The following is a 14,517-nucleotide window of genomic DNA, read 5'->3' as shown; positions in this document are numbered from 1 at the left end:
GACTTGCAGCCAAGCTTCTTTTCTATAAAGACACAAACATAGAAGCTTGAAAATATATTTATTTTTTTTTTACTCAAATTCTCAAGATTTTTCAGGTTTGGATTTTTATTTCCCCTCCTTTTCTTTCATTTTCCTCTATACCTTCTAGAAATCACATTTTATCTTTAAGAGCTACCAGTTTTTGTGGTAGGATGGAAAAAAGTTGGGCAACAGGAAGAAAAGGAAAAATAGTTTTGAGAGAGATTTTTTACAAAACTGTCATGTTCAATCTTAAAGAAACCTGCAAACTAAAATGACTGTAGAAAACTACTCCCAAAGTAATCAACTTCAAAAACTAAAAGGAAGACACTTGCAGGGGGAGCACTGAATAACCCGTAGCTAACTTGTGGAACCTATTTCCATGGGAGTTTGAGAAGGTATTAAAAAAAGAAATAGGAAAATTCATGGATAACAAGTCTTTTGTTTAAATATTGTAGTATACATAGACCTTCTAGCTCAAGAAATGCCTAAATTGTTGCTAAACATGACACTGAAAGTGAGGCAGATATTCCAGAGGAAAGGACATTGTCTAATTCTTTTACTTCTTATGTTGCTTTCTAAAATACCTGGTTTTGAGAATGGTTGGAGACAAATTAGAGTGTTAGATGAACCTCTTGCCTGATCCGTTCTACTAATTCCTGTATTTTATGCTCTTAAATGTGAAGTAATAATGAATATTAACAGATTTTGTTTGGTCTGATTTTTAACAGTTGCACGAGGAATTCAGTGCTGAAGGAAATTTTCTGATTTTAACAGAAATGGCTACCAGTCATGTGCAGGTTCTTGTGGAGTTCACTAAAAAACTACCAGGTATATCCAGTATGTTGGGGCAAATTCTGCTACTGCCTTTCAGTTGCCATTTGGCAAATGTTTTGTATATTTTGAAGACTATGTAAAAATGCCTCCTGACACATATGCATTCTTCAGACACTGTCTAAAGAAAAGAAGCTTTGTGCTCAGAGAAATAATATGCAGAATAATTCAAACTCTGCCACTCTGAGACGTGGCACTCTACCTACTGACAAACAAAATGCTCAGAAAAGGGGTTGTGTCTCTAGAAAAATTTTATTTTCATATATCACTCCAGTGCTAAGTAGTCTGCCTCTGAATTACCACTAACACTCATCAGACTGCTTCATTTACTTTGTCGCCTTTTTAGTAAAGCCTCTAAGTCATAAGTTTCACTAAATTGTGATTGGAAGAACTTTCCCTAGTTCGTGGCACCGGTATTTATGGCCCTTATGTGGAGTGTTATGGACAAGCATTGAAAACTTGAGTTTATCATTAATGTTTTTTTAACTTCCCAATCGATGTTATCTCAAGAGTGAACACTGGGTATGGTGCAGGTTCCTGATAATTAAGGAAGGTGCATGGTAACACTTAGCTGTAGGAAAACATTCTCTTCCTGGCACTCCCACCATAGCATTGCAGTTGTAACTATATTTTTTTATGCAAACTAGGATACTAAATCACAGGAAATGAAGAAGGGAGGAACTTTGTAACTGAATAATCTGCTATTTTCAGTGTTGACTTAGAGTACATCTGGCAGCATTGATCACCTTTTTGCTTCATTCTCTGCTTTACTTTCTTCTGTGCTTACTCACAGAATCAGGGAGTGGGTGTAAGGTGGGCACCTGCATTGTCAGCTGTGGAGAGAGTTTCTACGATCTCTAGCTCCATGCTTTTCTTCGGAGGAGCAGTTGTGTATTTACACAATTTATTAAATTTCTCCTGATTTCTTCAGGGAGTTTTAGCGTCTTTGCTCTCCAAAAAGAGAAATGCATATTTAAAACACAGCAGGAAGCCTCTACGCAAAATATTTAAAATTAGATGTTTGAAATGCTGGGGTTTTGTCATCAGAGTATGGAAAAGGCTGAAAGCAGGATGGCAGCAGGAGAGTCATATAAAGAGTTCTGATGGAAACATGGTAGAAGGTGTTAGGGAGCAGCATCAGTCTAGACAAAATCCCAACTCTTCATTATGCTAAGCCACTAGATTTTGCTTGTCATGTTGCTCTTCACTACTGTGAACACTGAAATGTAAGTTTGATTCTCATAAAGTTTGGTGAGGTCCAAATCTGTGTGATTTTCTGGAATCTGGGTTTCAATTTCCACAGCACTTGGCAACCCTACCAATACCTGATATCAAGGTTAAGCAGGCATGTAGCACTTCACGTACAAGAACTTCAGGATAGAAAGTAGCAGGAATTTTTCTCTATCTGCCTTATCTCTAACATCTCCGCAGGCTTCCAAACTCTTGATCATGAAGACCAGATTGCTTTGCTGAAGGGCTCAGCAGTAGAAGCCATGTTCCTCCGTTCGGCTGAGATCTTCAGTAGGAAACTTCCTACGGGTCATACTGTCCTTTTAGAAGAAAGAATTCGCAATAGTGGTAAGTATCTTGTTTAATGAGGAAAAAACAAAGTTGCACTTCTCTGTCAGTATTTTGCCCTTGGAAAGCTAGTAAAACTCTTTATTAGCACTGTAACAGGTTTATCTGAATATTGCTCTTTATATTAACTAGAACAAGTCTAACTCAGCCTTGAGTCTAAAGGTCATAAGGTAAAGGTTTGTTTATAAATACATAACAAGTATTACAAATAACACCATATCAAATTAACCCAGTGTAAGTCTCCAGTGATAACTACCTATACTTAGGGTCAGTTGGTAAAATTGAATCACGCTGCACAAGGTGCTTAGAAGAGTTATAAAAGGTTTTCTGCTTCTTAAGAAAAGGCTCAGCAGCTATGAAAAATTCTACTGATTCTAGACTTAAATCTTAATAATTAGGAAAAGACAAACATTGCTTTTGGGGGCTGAATATTGTTTGTTCCTTAAAGCAGGCAAAATCTTGTTTTCCATGTATTCTTTGTGCTGCACTGATACGGTACTGCCTGATTTGCTTTTTTCTCTATTGACCAGCCAACTTGATCCAACCCTCACCTACCTATCATTCAAAATTCAATTGTAAAAGCAATTCTGAATCAGAGAGTCTGTTTATATATTCTGGCTTCCAACCATCCTTTCTAATGGTCAGAAGGAGAAGAGATGGAAGAACATTTAACCTCAACACTAGAAATAGACTTGAACTCAGTTCTGAAACTCTCAAAATCAGTAATGTGAAGGTACTAACTGATGTATGCAAAATAAGACCAATGATTATATATTTTAAACTCTGAAAAAGGAGTTAGGAAACTTGAGAATAACTCACTTGATGAAGGTACGTATTCAGTTTGGCTTAGCATACTCATTTCTAGGTTTATATTTTGTAGGCTTTTTATTTCTTTCATTCTAATTTATTGTAAGAGGCTATTGTTTGATGGACTGGAAATGGTGGCTTCAAGAGAGATATGAATGGCTTCAGGTCCAGGTTCTGCAGGTAGAGATGTATGAAGATATTTCCTTGAAAGTCTAATGAGTTGTCATGCATCTAAATGTCTTCATTAAGAGACTTTCTATTAGATTATAATCTAAATTTTGGATTAAAATAGGTCTTAGAGAAATAAATCCATATGAATAAATGATCACCGAGAGCTTCTATAGTCTATACAGTGAGTATCAACCTTCTTGTTCAAGGTGAAACTGTTCATAAAAAAAAAAAGAAGAAGGAAATACTTTGATCCAGAACATTGCATTGTGGAGAAGCACGCACGAACTCCGAGATGGTGGAAAATGGAATTCGCTTTATTGCAGGCAGACACACATATTTATACTTCTTAGCAAGAAGCACTATTTATGGATTACAAACAAGAGACCAGACTATGCAGCCAGGGTTGTTATTAGCTCGTGTACTCCTCCAATCACACTCTTATCACACAGGAAGAACAGACTTTCCCAGGTCTACTTTGATCATACTCTCCCATTCACTCCCAGGCACATCTTGTGTACAAGAAGCCTCTTATCTGTTCATTCTCACGGACAAACTCCCAACATGAGCGATATTCAGTTGGTCAGGGTCTCTTCATAATTAGCAAGCAAGAGTTAGGTACTTGTTTAGAAAAGAGCTCAAGGATGAAAGTCTTAATTCTACAACGCAGTACTGCCAGCACAGCTAACTGTAAAATGTATCCACATTGCATAAACCATTATGTCTTTCTTTACGCATATTTTTTAAATATCCATTTAACTCTTGACAGTTATTGGGTCCAGATGAGATGCAATACTATTTTTCACAAGTTTGTGCTATATGTAGACAGCATTTCATATCGTAACGTGACTAGTTGGAATATGACATTGTATCCTGCAATAATACTATTTTCCTGTTGTGAAACAGATTAGAAAGACAGCATTTTGTGTAGAAGAAAATTTCGAGACAAGTGATTATTTCAAATATGGCAATATTAATTTGAAAGGAAGATTTCCTGCAATTCCTTTTCTTCTGTGGGGAAAAAAAACTCCAAGGGAAATTAAAAATGAGTTCTGTATCAGAAGAAAACTTTGTCTGAATAGTTCCCAATAAATTAAACATAATAACTCTTTTAGTGAGTATATATACATATATATATATCTTGCTGCTCTTGGAAAAGGCTCTCTAAAACATCTTCCCTCAAGCCAGGATCAAGTTGGGGACGTAAGAGGAAATAGTGCTGCTAGAATTTCTCCCTCCCTGTATTAAAGGAGGATAACATCTTATCCAGCTTACCTGCTGCTGGCTGCATTTCTTCCTTCCATTAACAGCTAGAGTAATATCCTTTTCTATGTATTTCTGCACTCTGTGCATATTCAAGCCTACTTAAAGACATTTTCCTTGGCTGCATATACTTGGGCTGTGACAGTAAACCACCAAAGCAGCTTGTAAATCTTTGTGTTTGTAGCTGTGTCAACTTAATTGCTGCTACCGATGCTATTTAATTGTTAGTGCTACTGCACAGACCCAGGAGTCACTCAAAATTTCCAGAAAATGAGAGCAGACTGGTTTAGAAGAGGAAGGATTTTTACCAGATAGGTTTAACTCTCTCATGAGTCCCAAGTACAATCCTATGTTCACTGAATTTTCATAGGAATCCTGTTCATCATCACACAAAATAAAAAAAACCCCACAACTATTTTGACTTTAAGAGCCCACATTGGTGGAATTTTTCTGCACATTTTGTGTTATTATTCAGGATAAATTCCAGAATTACACATTTAGGCAAATTGAATATCTTCTACTGTAACGGCTTATTTTTGTGGTTTCAATACTGGTCATTTTCAGGTGTACTGAGTTTAAACAAAATAAAAGAAAGGCATCCAAATTCTTCTGTTATCATTGCTTATGCATACAGCTTTCAAAAATATTAAACATGCAGCTCACACCCCTGTGTTTCATAGGACTCAATGCCAGGGCTCTGAGTTGGATATTAGTTGGTACCGAATGTGATATTAGGGTAGAAACTTCAGGAGCCTCTTCCAGCCTTAACCGGTACTAAAAACTGTAGCTGGCCATGCTCATGTTATAGACTTGTTCAAGAGATAAGAGGCCAGAAGAGATTAAGTCAAAGTCAAAGACAGAAAACCAAGAAAATTGCATGTAAATTTGGAGATAGGGACTTTTTATATACATACGCTTCACTGAAAGAAATGACTAAGTGCAGCAAGCTGAAACACTCTGCAAAATAGAGAGAGCAGCAGAGGAAATGCAGTGACAGCTGAGTGAGAGTTTAGAAATTAAATTAATAGGTAATGAATGAAGAGGAAGCATCAGGATTATTCATGGCTTCCACTGAGGGCCTAAACACTGTCAGGCCATCAGCCACAAACTATTGCTGTTAGTCAGAACTGCTGTCCATATATTTTCAGGTCCACACAAATGTCTGAATGTCACAAAAGCCCCTATTGTCAAGCCTTTATGTCTGTATCCATGAGATCAAGGAGGGCGGTGGAGATCCTGCCTAAAAGTCACAAACCGTCCAGACTTCTGTCACCTGCTACCATGTCCACTTTGAAGCTGCTCTTATCTATTAATATTTATGCCTTCCTTAGTCTGACTGTATGGAAGGGGTTCTTTGTTGTGTTTTTTTTCTGATAAAGAATTCGAAGATCTGGTGGTGATGACCTTTGAGCATTGGCAGCATTCATTTTTATTCTCATGCTGATGAGGTATATTTTTATTTCTTAAACTGACCATATTGCTCAAGTCCTGGTGCATCTCAGCGACTGCCTTTGTTTTGTGCCCTGATGATCTCTTCCATAAGGTGTTATGAAAATTCTTTCATTAGCTGTTCTTGAGACTGAAATCCCCTCCGACTTACTCTGATATTGAGACTTAATGAGAAATACTGACATTTTATTTAATGTTAATGAGAGCTTGTGCCACTTACTCGTCTTATTTGATGCTTCACTATGCATACACTACATTGGGACCGATTGGCTCATTCTATGAAAGATTGACATCCTAGTAATTTAACGCTTCATTTCTTGCTAGTATTTTGAAAGCAAATTCTCCCCATTATTGAGCAGTATAATATTTTTTAAAAAACAGTGCTGAGGTACTGAATGTTTTCTCAGTGAGCATGTTTTCCTAAGGACATTGGGTTTCAATGGTCATGAAGAGACACAAATTTTTATTTCATCATTTTATTCTACAGAGTAGTTCTACTAATTTCAGTATTGGCGAATAAGATACTATCTAATATGGACAGAAACGGAAAAATCTGGACCAAATTTTCAGTTGACAGCAGGACACATAACATTGTGAAATATATTGTTGTCTTCCTGGATGGGTTACAGGTGCTAAAGTACAGGAAATCCAAGGGATAAAAAAGAAATAGACACAATTTCAAAGCACTGGCAAGAGGCCACCTTTTGCTTTGAATGTGGGATACAAAGTTCCCACTAATTTGAGCAAGAGCCTCTGGCAACAAAAGGCAAAATTTGGCACCAGAAAAATAGATACCAAATCACTTTCATTGCATTTGGCTTCTATTTTTTGGTTGTTAGTACTGAGTAATGGTGGTACTTCAAAACCCCACTGTGCTGCAGTTTGTGCAGAGAAACGTAGTTATTTTCACAGGCGAGTCTAAAATGTCCAACCCCTCAAATGGTCACTTGCATCTACATGGAAGAAGATGCTTCCTATCTTGTGGCTTGGCCCAAAACTGTCACACTGCCCTGCCTACAATATTTAGAAAGCAGGACTATTTGAAATTGCAGAGTGTAGGAAAGAGCTTCTCTGTATATGATCCTGCACAATCTAACACACTGTTCCTGAATTATAAATGAAGCTGCTAAAAATGTATAAATTGTATGTACAGAGTTAATTTACACTCATGAAAACAAGAACAAATGTCAGGGAACCCAGTCCCTTTTCTTCTGCTAAGTCCACTTCTCCAGGCAAAAAACTTATTTAGACTCAACCTATGAAGACCAGCTCAAGGCGATGCAGATGCTGCTGCCGTGTGCCAGACTGCACTTCTCTCCTGACTGCAGGCACTCAGGCCGCTATAGAAGGATCCTATGTGGCAGTGTCATTGCATCCTTCCTGCAGGTTTGGTTTGGTTGTTGTTTGGGTTTGTTGTTGGCTTTTTGTTTCGTTGGTTTTGGGTTTATTTTTTTTTAAACTAAGGTCTTTTCACTTGTGGTAATGGCTTCAGAGTGGTCCCAATTGCCTCTGAGAAGATGCGTTTTTTGTTGTCCTGATTGTGAATTCTCCTCGGCACCTGCTAACTTCTCATTCAAGTTCGTCACTTAACTTCTATGAGATGATGACACAGGAGAGGTTACACGCATATGCTTTGTGTATCTTCTCTGCTGGTTAGTTTTTCCCAGTTTCAGCTCTCATCATCAACAGGGTGAATTTGGTCAGTGTTTAAAGGGCTGCTGATGTATTTGAATAGCTTAGAAGGGAGAACTCATAAGCTGCATGGAAAGCAGTTCTGGTAAATGAAACACTGTGAAAGAGAAAATTTAATTGTAGAAGTAATTAATATATTCTATTTTCATAAAACAGCTACTAATATACCCTTGGTTTCATATCCACTGGTACCTCCTTGTTTATCAAGATAAAAAGATCTCTTTATCCATATTAATCACACAATGATTACAGTTAATTAGTACCTACTCTCACGCTTTTTTCTTGCAATAGATGAATTTATTCAATTTTACTGAATAGATAAAATAGATGAGAGAATGCTCTCTCAATAAGCTGATATCTATTCCAAGATTACTTTAACTAGATAATTATTTATGGCCTGAAACTGCAAGCCTTAAGAAAGCAAGTCATCTTACCTTCAGAGAGAAATCATAGGAATGAAACTCTAAAAAAGGCAAAGTCTAAAACAATGTTGTGTCTTAAGCTATAGATAGGGATGAAATTGTGCAAGAAGTAAGGAGTCCTGAATGAATAATGCTCATGGGTTTACATCTGCTCCAGTTCAATGCCACAAGGCCGTGTTCAGTAAAGCTAGTATTTCCCACCTAGTATGCTGGGGTTTACAGCCAGCTGTGCATTAACGTAGCCAAATCAATCAAATGAATTGAAATATCTTCCACAGATGCTGGAGTTGGGCTGGTGGTTAGGTAGAAATCCGTGTAATTTACAATGACGCACAACGCAACATGAAGGAGGAGCATGGTCTGATTGCCATAACACTGCACGAAACAAAGTTCTTGAAACCTTTTTGAAACTAAATTAAGGAGGAGGTGCCATTGACACTGACCAGGCAGTTCTGCCTATCTAACACAGTATGGTGCAGGCTAAATTAAAAGGGTTAAATGAAGCTCAATGAGGCCAGAAATATGACTTTCTCTATTTGATCTTTTTCACTTCGGGAGTATGATTTGCAATGGTGATGTGTGAACCGTCATTTAATTTACTTCTCCTCTAGACTTTCCAGTTACGAGCACTAAATCACCTTTAATTCTTTATCTCATAACCTGAATTGAAGTGACATCTTTTACAGTAGATAAGAAAAAAAAATAAGCAAGAACTATAAACATCTGTTTCCTGCTTTTTTGCTTTCTGGTGGAGCTTATTAAATCCCAACTGAAGCGTTTCAATCACATTGGAAAACAGCCCCCTCTTGTGATGCAACAGCAATTTGTGCAACGTGCATACAGGATGATGAAATAGCAGGGAAACTCCAGCATAGATGGAATGAGGGCAAAACTTGTAACCAAGAAAAATATCCATTATCCTAGTCTCAAAATCCTCATTTTGCATGAGTTTGTTCATAATTGTCTTGTGACATGTATCTGTTTAAACATTGCAACGTTCTTTTCTCTTTAGTAAAAGCAGTACATCAGTTGTGTTGCTGAAACAGCCCCTTTTACTCCCTTTCACCTCTTCTGGTTTGTTTTATTTCTCTGTTTGGTATACAGTAATGCGGAGAAGCTCTCTGCCATGATTTCATTTGCTTCTGCATCTATACTCATTTTTTTGATTCACCCATCCACGCTTTATTTTATTAGTGTTACCTTATAAACTTTCTGGGGCAAGGATTGTTTTACTGCGCTCTTACACAGTGTCTGAATCAGGGAGGACCTGAATTAGTTATTCCACACCCTGTTCACCAGCATTATTTTCATCCCGCTTCTGTTATATTGAACTTGAGGAGCTTTGTGGTCAGCAGAACAATGAAATCGTCCAGCTGAAAACTAATCTGACCCAAAAAACAGAAGAAAAAAAAAAAAGAGATCAAATTATGAAAATGAGAAAGAAATGATGGGAGTCTTAGTCACAGCTCACTTCCTCCCATTTGCTGTCTGCTGCCAAAACGATGATGCCCAGCAGCACAATACCTTGCACAGAGACTTCTATAAATATCCAGTTTGTCTTGGACTTTTCTCATGTCATTTCTGAGCTGTTCACTTCCACTTTGTTTGCTCTGATTTATGGCTCAGCTAGACTTATTTCATTTTTTTTCCTGTTTAGAGATTCACATAAAATTTAAGACTTTGGTGTATAGTATGTATGTCTTCCCTACATATGTCATATTGTAAAGAACTCTGGCATTTAAAACCACTCAAGAGAGAGAGGCAGTTCCCCACAATTAAGCAGTAACAAGGGTTTAGAATTTTAAATAGTTAGTGCTGATGACTAATGACATAAAACTCACGAACATTAGATGCTGTGACTATTGTTTGCTCTGTATAAAGCTCCAGCTGTGTTACTAACTTCCACAGGATGAGCTGACCCACATCTTATACATCTGCTTAATTGACTTAGACTCTCCTCAGTAGTGTTGAGCTTGTCGCAAAAACAAGATCTGTGGCTTGTAAACTGAAGCGAAAGCAGGTTGTTCAGGTCACATGTTTAAAGACTTCATTCAGCCACAAAGTAAAGCACAGCCTGGAAGACCTTACTTTTACTGTTGGAACATGTAACTATTCCACTGACTGAAGGAACTTTTCATTGTCACAGCAAAATGTGACTGTTTCACAGTTAAGTCAAGTGACTTCATGTTTCCTTTCTTTGAGTTCCACCTGATGAGTTTCATTTTGAATTTCCCCTACTGGAGACACTCCAAACCTCAACAACCCTCAACTTCAGTTTTGTTTCATACAACACTCAAAACCACATTATTTCATATGGTTTCCACACAAAGTTATAAAGGCTTCTCCTAGAACAGCTCAAAAATTTAGAGTGTAATGACAAGAAAACCTATGACCCTCATTTGTGGAAACAGAGGAGGTTTCCATCCTTTCAGATAAGGAAAGCCAAAAGCTTCTTGGTGCAGAACCACTGATTTGGATATCTCCATCTCATCGGTGCCACCACCTCAGAGTTGCAAGCAGCCGATGTCAACAGCCTAGTGGCTGCACTGAGTGACTCACACACCACTTAAAAATAAAATTTGATGTCACAGGACCTACTTCTCTTTCACACCAAAAAGCAGAAAGAAGCACATTTGTAATTTAAGGCTAAGTAAGAACATCGTGACCTCATGAAAAGTCAGTAAGAGGAAGCCTCATTGGCATGCCTTAGTTTGGTAACCCCAAAGAAGTTAGCTGATGGTGAGAGAATCACATGTTCCCATCTCTAAATTTGGCTGGATTTTAATTATTAATGGCTCTGCACTTTATAATACGCTACTTTATGCCTGAAGGTAGTAGTAGCTACAAGCAAGTTGATCTTGGACTACAGGTAATCCTAGACCTAGCTAAAGTTTCAGGCTTCATAAAAGGAGCAATTAAGTCTTTTTATGGAGACAACTGAAACAACTGCTCAAGGCAGTCAGCTGTAGAGTTGGGCTAAAATTAAACCATACACCCTGAGAGGCTTCCATATAAATCACAAAAAGATCAGGAACATGGGAATTGTTTCGCAAGCTGTGCATCCTGGAAACAGAAGACAGCTAGAATATCAGCAGACAGTGAGAAAAACATGCACGAGATATGTCCGGAAGAGCTAGATAGACAAACCTGCAGGGGAAAAGGAATTGCTTGAAAGAAAGACTCTGAAACTATGTGACAATAACTTGCTTGTTCTTGCCTGTTTCTACTCTGATTTGGAAATCAAGGATGTTTTCACTTTTGTAACTGTGTTGTATCAGGCCTAGTTTGTGTAGTAATTTCTTCCATAAAGACAGTGAAGGTTTCAAATGCTAAATTATTGCTCTTTGCAATAAACTAGGTTATTTCAATAATTAAAAACTATTATAACTTTTTTTTTCCCTCACAGGTATCTCAGATGAATTTATAACTCCCATGTTTAATTTTTATAAAAGCATTGGAGAGCTGAAGATGACACAGGAAGAATATGCGCTGCTCACAGCCATAGTTATCCTGTCTCCAGGTAATTTCTAATCCAGAATTTAATATTAGTGTTTTGGAAAGAAAACTTGGGGAGTGTGGCCTAAGACTTATAAAAATTTATATTGTACATTGAGTGAGTGAGCACACATCCCTATTCAGTATATTCAGTTGTTAAATCAGAAAACAAGCACACAAATCCAAACTCTGAATGTCCTGCTATTCCATTGGTTTTGCATACCGGTTAAAAAAGGGCCTAAACACCCTGCTTAAGAAAATTACTGATATCTCTTCACTGCTTAGCATGACAGGCTTCCTCCTTCAGAAAATCCCAAATATGGTTACACGCACATCACTATAGATCATTGTGGAATGTCACATTTTTTAGAGGGAAACTGTATAGTTTAGAATAGAGAATGGCAATTAAGGTCTTCAGCCTTCTTTGAGTAAACACCAGCTGTCAAGAACAGGACAGCATTAAGCTCTTCTCTCAACTACCAAGCATTGGAAACTGACCTTTCAGCAGTATCTGTGCAACAGCATCTCAGCCCTGTTGACATGATTTGCTCTAAGAACTGATTCTTTGACAATAAAAATCTAATCAGTGCCTCAAACAAACTGCCTATCAAAGGCATGGGAGAAGCCTGATGGTTCAGGTCAGAAGACAGACACAGAAGTTTCCAAATCAGGTTTCATGGAAGATGGGAAGGGGAAGCTACCCCATTGCTCTTTGAATTAGTGTGGGTTAGGAAAATTTTATACCAAAAATTTCAGTGACAAAAAAATCCCATCCTCCTCTTTTCCTCCCTCTCCAAATACCCAAATGCATATTTCTGTATGAACAAAATAAAAAGACAGGTGTTTTCTAACAGAGAAATTTCATCTGAGGATGAAGACTTTTGATTTCTCTCTGATGACCTGCACGTACTCTTCTCTACTGGCCAAATTCCCCAGTTGTACTACACCTCTGAGAACTTACGCTGTGCTGCTCAGTGGTTACAATGCATCACAGAATGTACTCGGGTGCAGAACTGCACTGGGAGATGATGATACAACACTAGAGGAACAATTCTGAGTAAAATCTCCTTAGTTTTTGAAAAAGTTGAAAGTTTTCCCTAGCTGGAAGTGGGAAGCTTATGTGAAAACCTCAAATCAAAAGTACAATGTTAAGCATTTTTATCTTCTCTTAATTTGAAAATAAATATTCTTTGTAGGTGTGAATATGAGTGCCTAGTGTAAATATTTTCATATTTTTATATTCATTTATCAGTGTAGATATTGACAGTGTATCAGAGCATATATTTGCTAATTAGTTCTTTTCTTTTAAAACCATAATCAGATCGACAATACATAAAGGACAGAGAGTCCGTGGAGAGGCTTCAAGAACCCCTGCTGGATATTCTACAAAAGTTCTGCAAACTTCACCACCCAGATAACCCTCAACACTTTGCATGTCTTTTGGGCCGTCTTACAGAATTACGGACATTTAACCATCAACACGCAGAGATGCTGATGTCATGGAGAGTGAACGATCACAAATTCACACCTCTTCTCTGTGAGATCTGGGATGTGCAGTGATGGATGCTTTTTATTTTAGAAGGAATACCTTTTTAAAGGACCATGTAGCATTTATTTTCACAGAAGCATATCCGGCAATACATTTAATTTTCTTTACCACATTTTTATAGAAACATGACATGGATTCATAAAAAGTCATTTTGTTCACTATACACAGAATATTGTAGAACCATCAGATCTTCACATGTCCGTATAACTTTCTCTGTATTTATATTCTCTGATCTGAAAAAGTCCACCAACTCCTCAGAGAAACACTGTTAATTCCTGTTGCAATTAAGCTGATTGCAATTGCAGCTCATCTTGACAAACAGGAAAATACTGGTTTCCATTCATATTTTTTCATTGCAGTGTTTTTGTGCTTGGTCTAAAGAATATATTACAGACTTTTATGGTAATAAACAAGTTGAAACAGTTAATGCCAGGCTTTTGCTACTCAACTGCAAAATGTATTCATGTAAGAGGTGCGAGATGTTGTTTCTTTAGAAGATGAAAAATTATTTAACGGAGAAAAGCCACACACACATACACGCAGAAAATCTCCCACCTTTTCATGATACAAACATGTAACTTCATTTGCATTAATATTTCACAGTAAAAATTATCCTGTATCTATACTTTGTGAAAGTGCATCACAGGTTATTTTGCTTTCATTGTTGGTGTTTGGTGGCTCTGAAAAATACCGTCAGTGACACCCTCAAAAGATGAGCTCCTGAATAACGAGAGGCGGTGCGGGATCCCTGGTGCTAACAGGGCCCACAGGCAGGATGGGCAACTTCCTTGTGCCTGGGTCTGCTCCCAGATGCCTGGGACGCTGAAGTGCTCACACCATGCCATCCTCCAAAGCGTGGCTGTGCTGCTGGCAACACGCTGGGAGCAGAAACTGCTGAGAAAAGGCCTCTTCGGGTGTAAGCTCCTCCATGGGCAGGGGAATCATCGAATGAGTTGGGCTGGAAGGAAACTTTAAAGGTCATCTACTTCAAGCCCCCTGCAGTAAGCAGGGACACCTTGAACTCGATCAGGTAGCTCAGAGCCCCATCAAGCCTGACCTTGAATGTCTCCAGGGATGGGACCTCCACCACCTCTCTGGGCAGCCTGTGGCACTGTTTTACCACTCATTAAGAACTTCTCCTCGATGTCTAATTTAAATCTACCCTGCTCTAGCTTAAAACCAGTGCCCCTTGTCCTATTGATACACATCCCAGTAAGCAGTCCCTCCCCAGCTTTCCTGTAG

General features: G+C 38.1%; 1 protein-coding gene across 1 annotated transcript in view; it reads left to right on the top strand.

The window, feature by feature from the left end:
• NR1H4 (nuclear receptor subfamily 1, group H, member 4) overlaps nt 1-13,659 on the top strand; it is a 55,554-nt gene extending 41,895 nt beyond the window's left edge. The window contains exons 8-11 of the mRNA XM_009876646.1: nt 750-849; nt 2,284-2,430; nt 11,638-11,751; nt 13,048-13,659. Of these exons, the coding sequence (XP_009874948.1) occupies nt 750-849; nt 2,284-2,430; nt 11,638-11,751; nt 13,048-13,286 (600 nt within the window). The 3' untranslated portion in view covers nt 13,287-13,659. The remainder of the gene's footprint in view (nt 1-749; nt 850-2,283; nt 2,431-11,637; nt 11,752-13,047) is intronic.
• Nucleotides 13,660-14,517: the final 858 nt, after the last annotated feature.

Source organism: Apaloderma vittatum, unplaced genomic scaffold (assembly GCF_000703405.1).
Source record: "Apaloderma vittatum isolate BGI_N311 unplaced genomic scaffold, ASM70340v1 scaffold499, whole genome shotgun sequence".
Taxonomy (NCBI): Eukaryota; Metazoa; Chordata; class Aves; order Trogoniformes; family Trogonidae; genus Apaloderma; species Apaloderma vittatum.
This window is presented reverse-complemented; position numbering and strand designations above follow the sequence as displayed.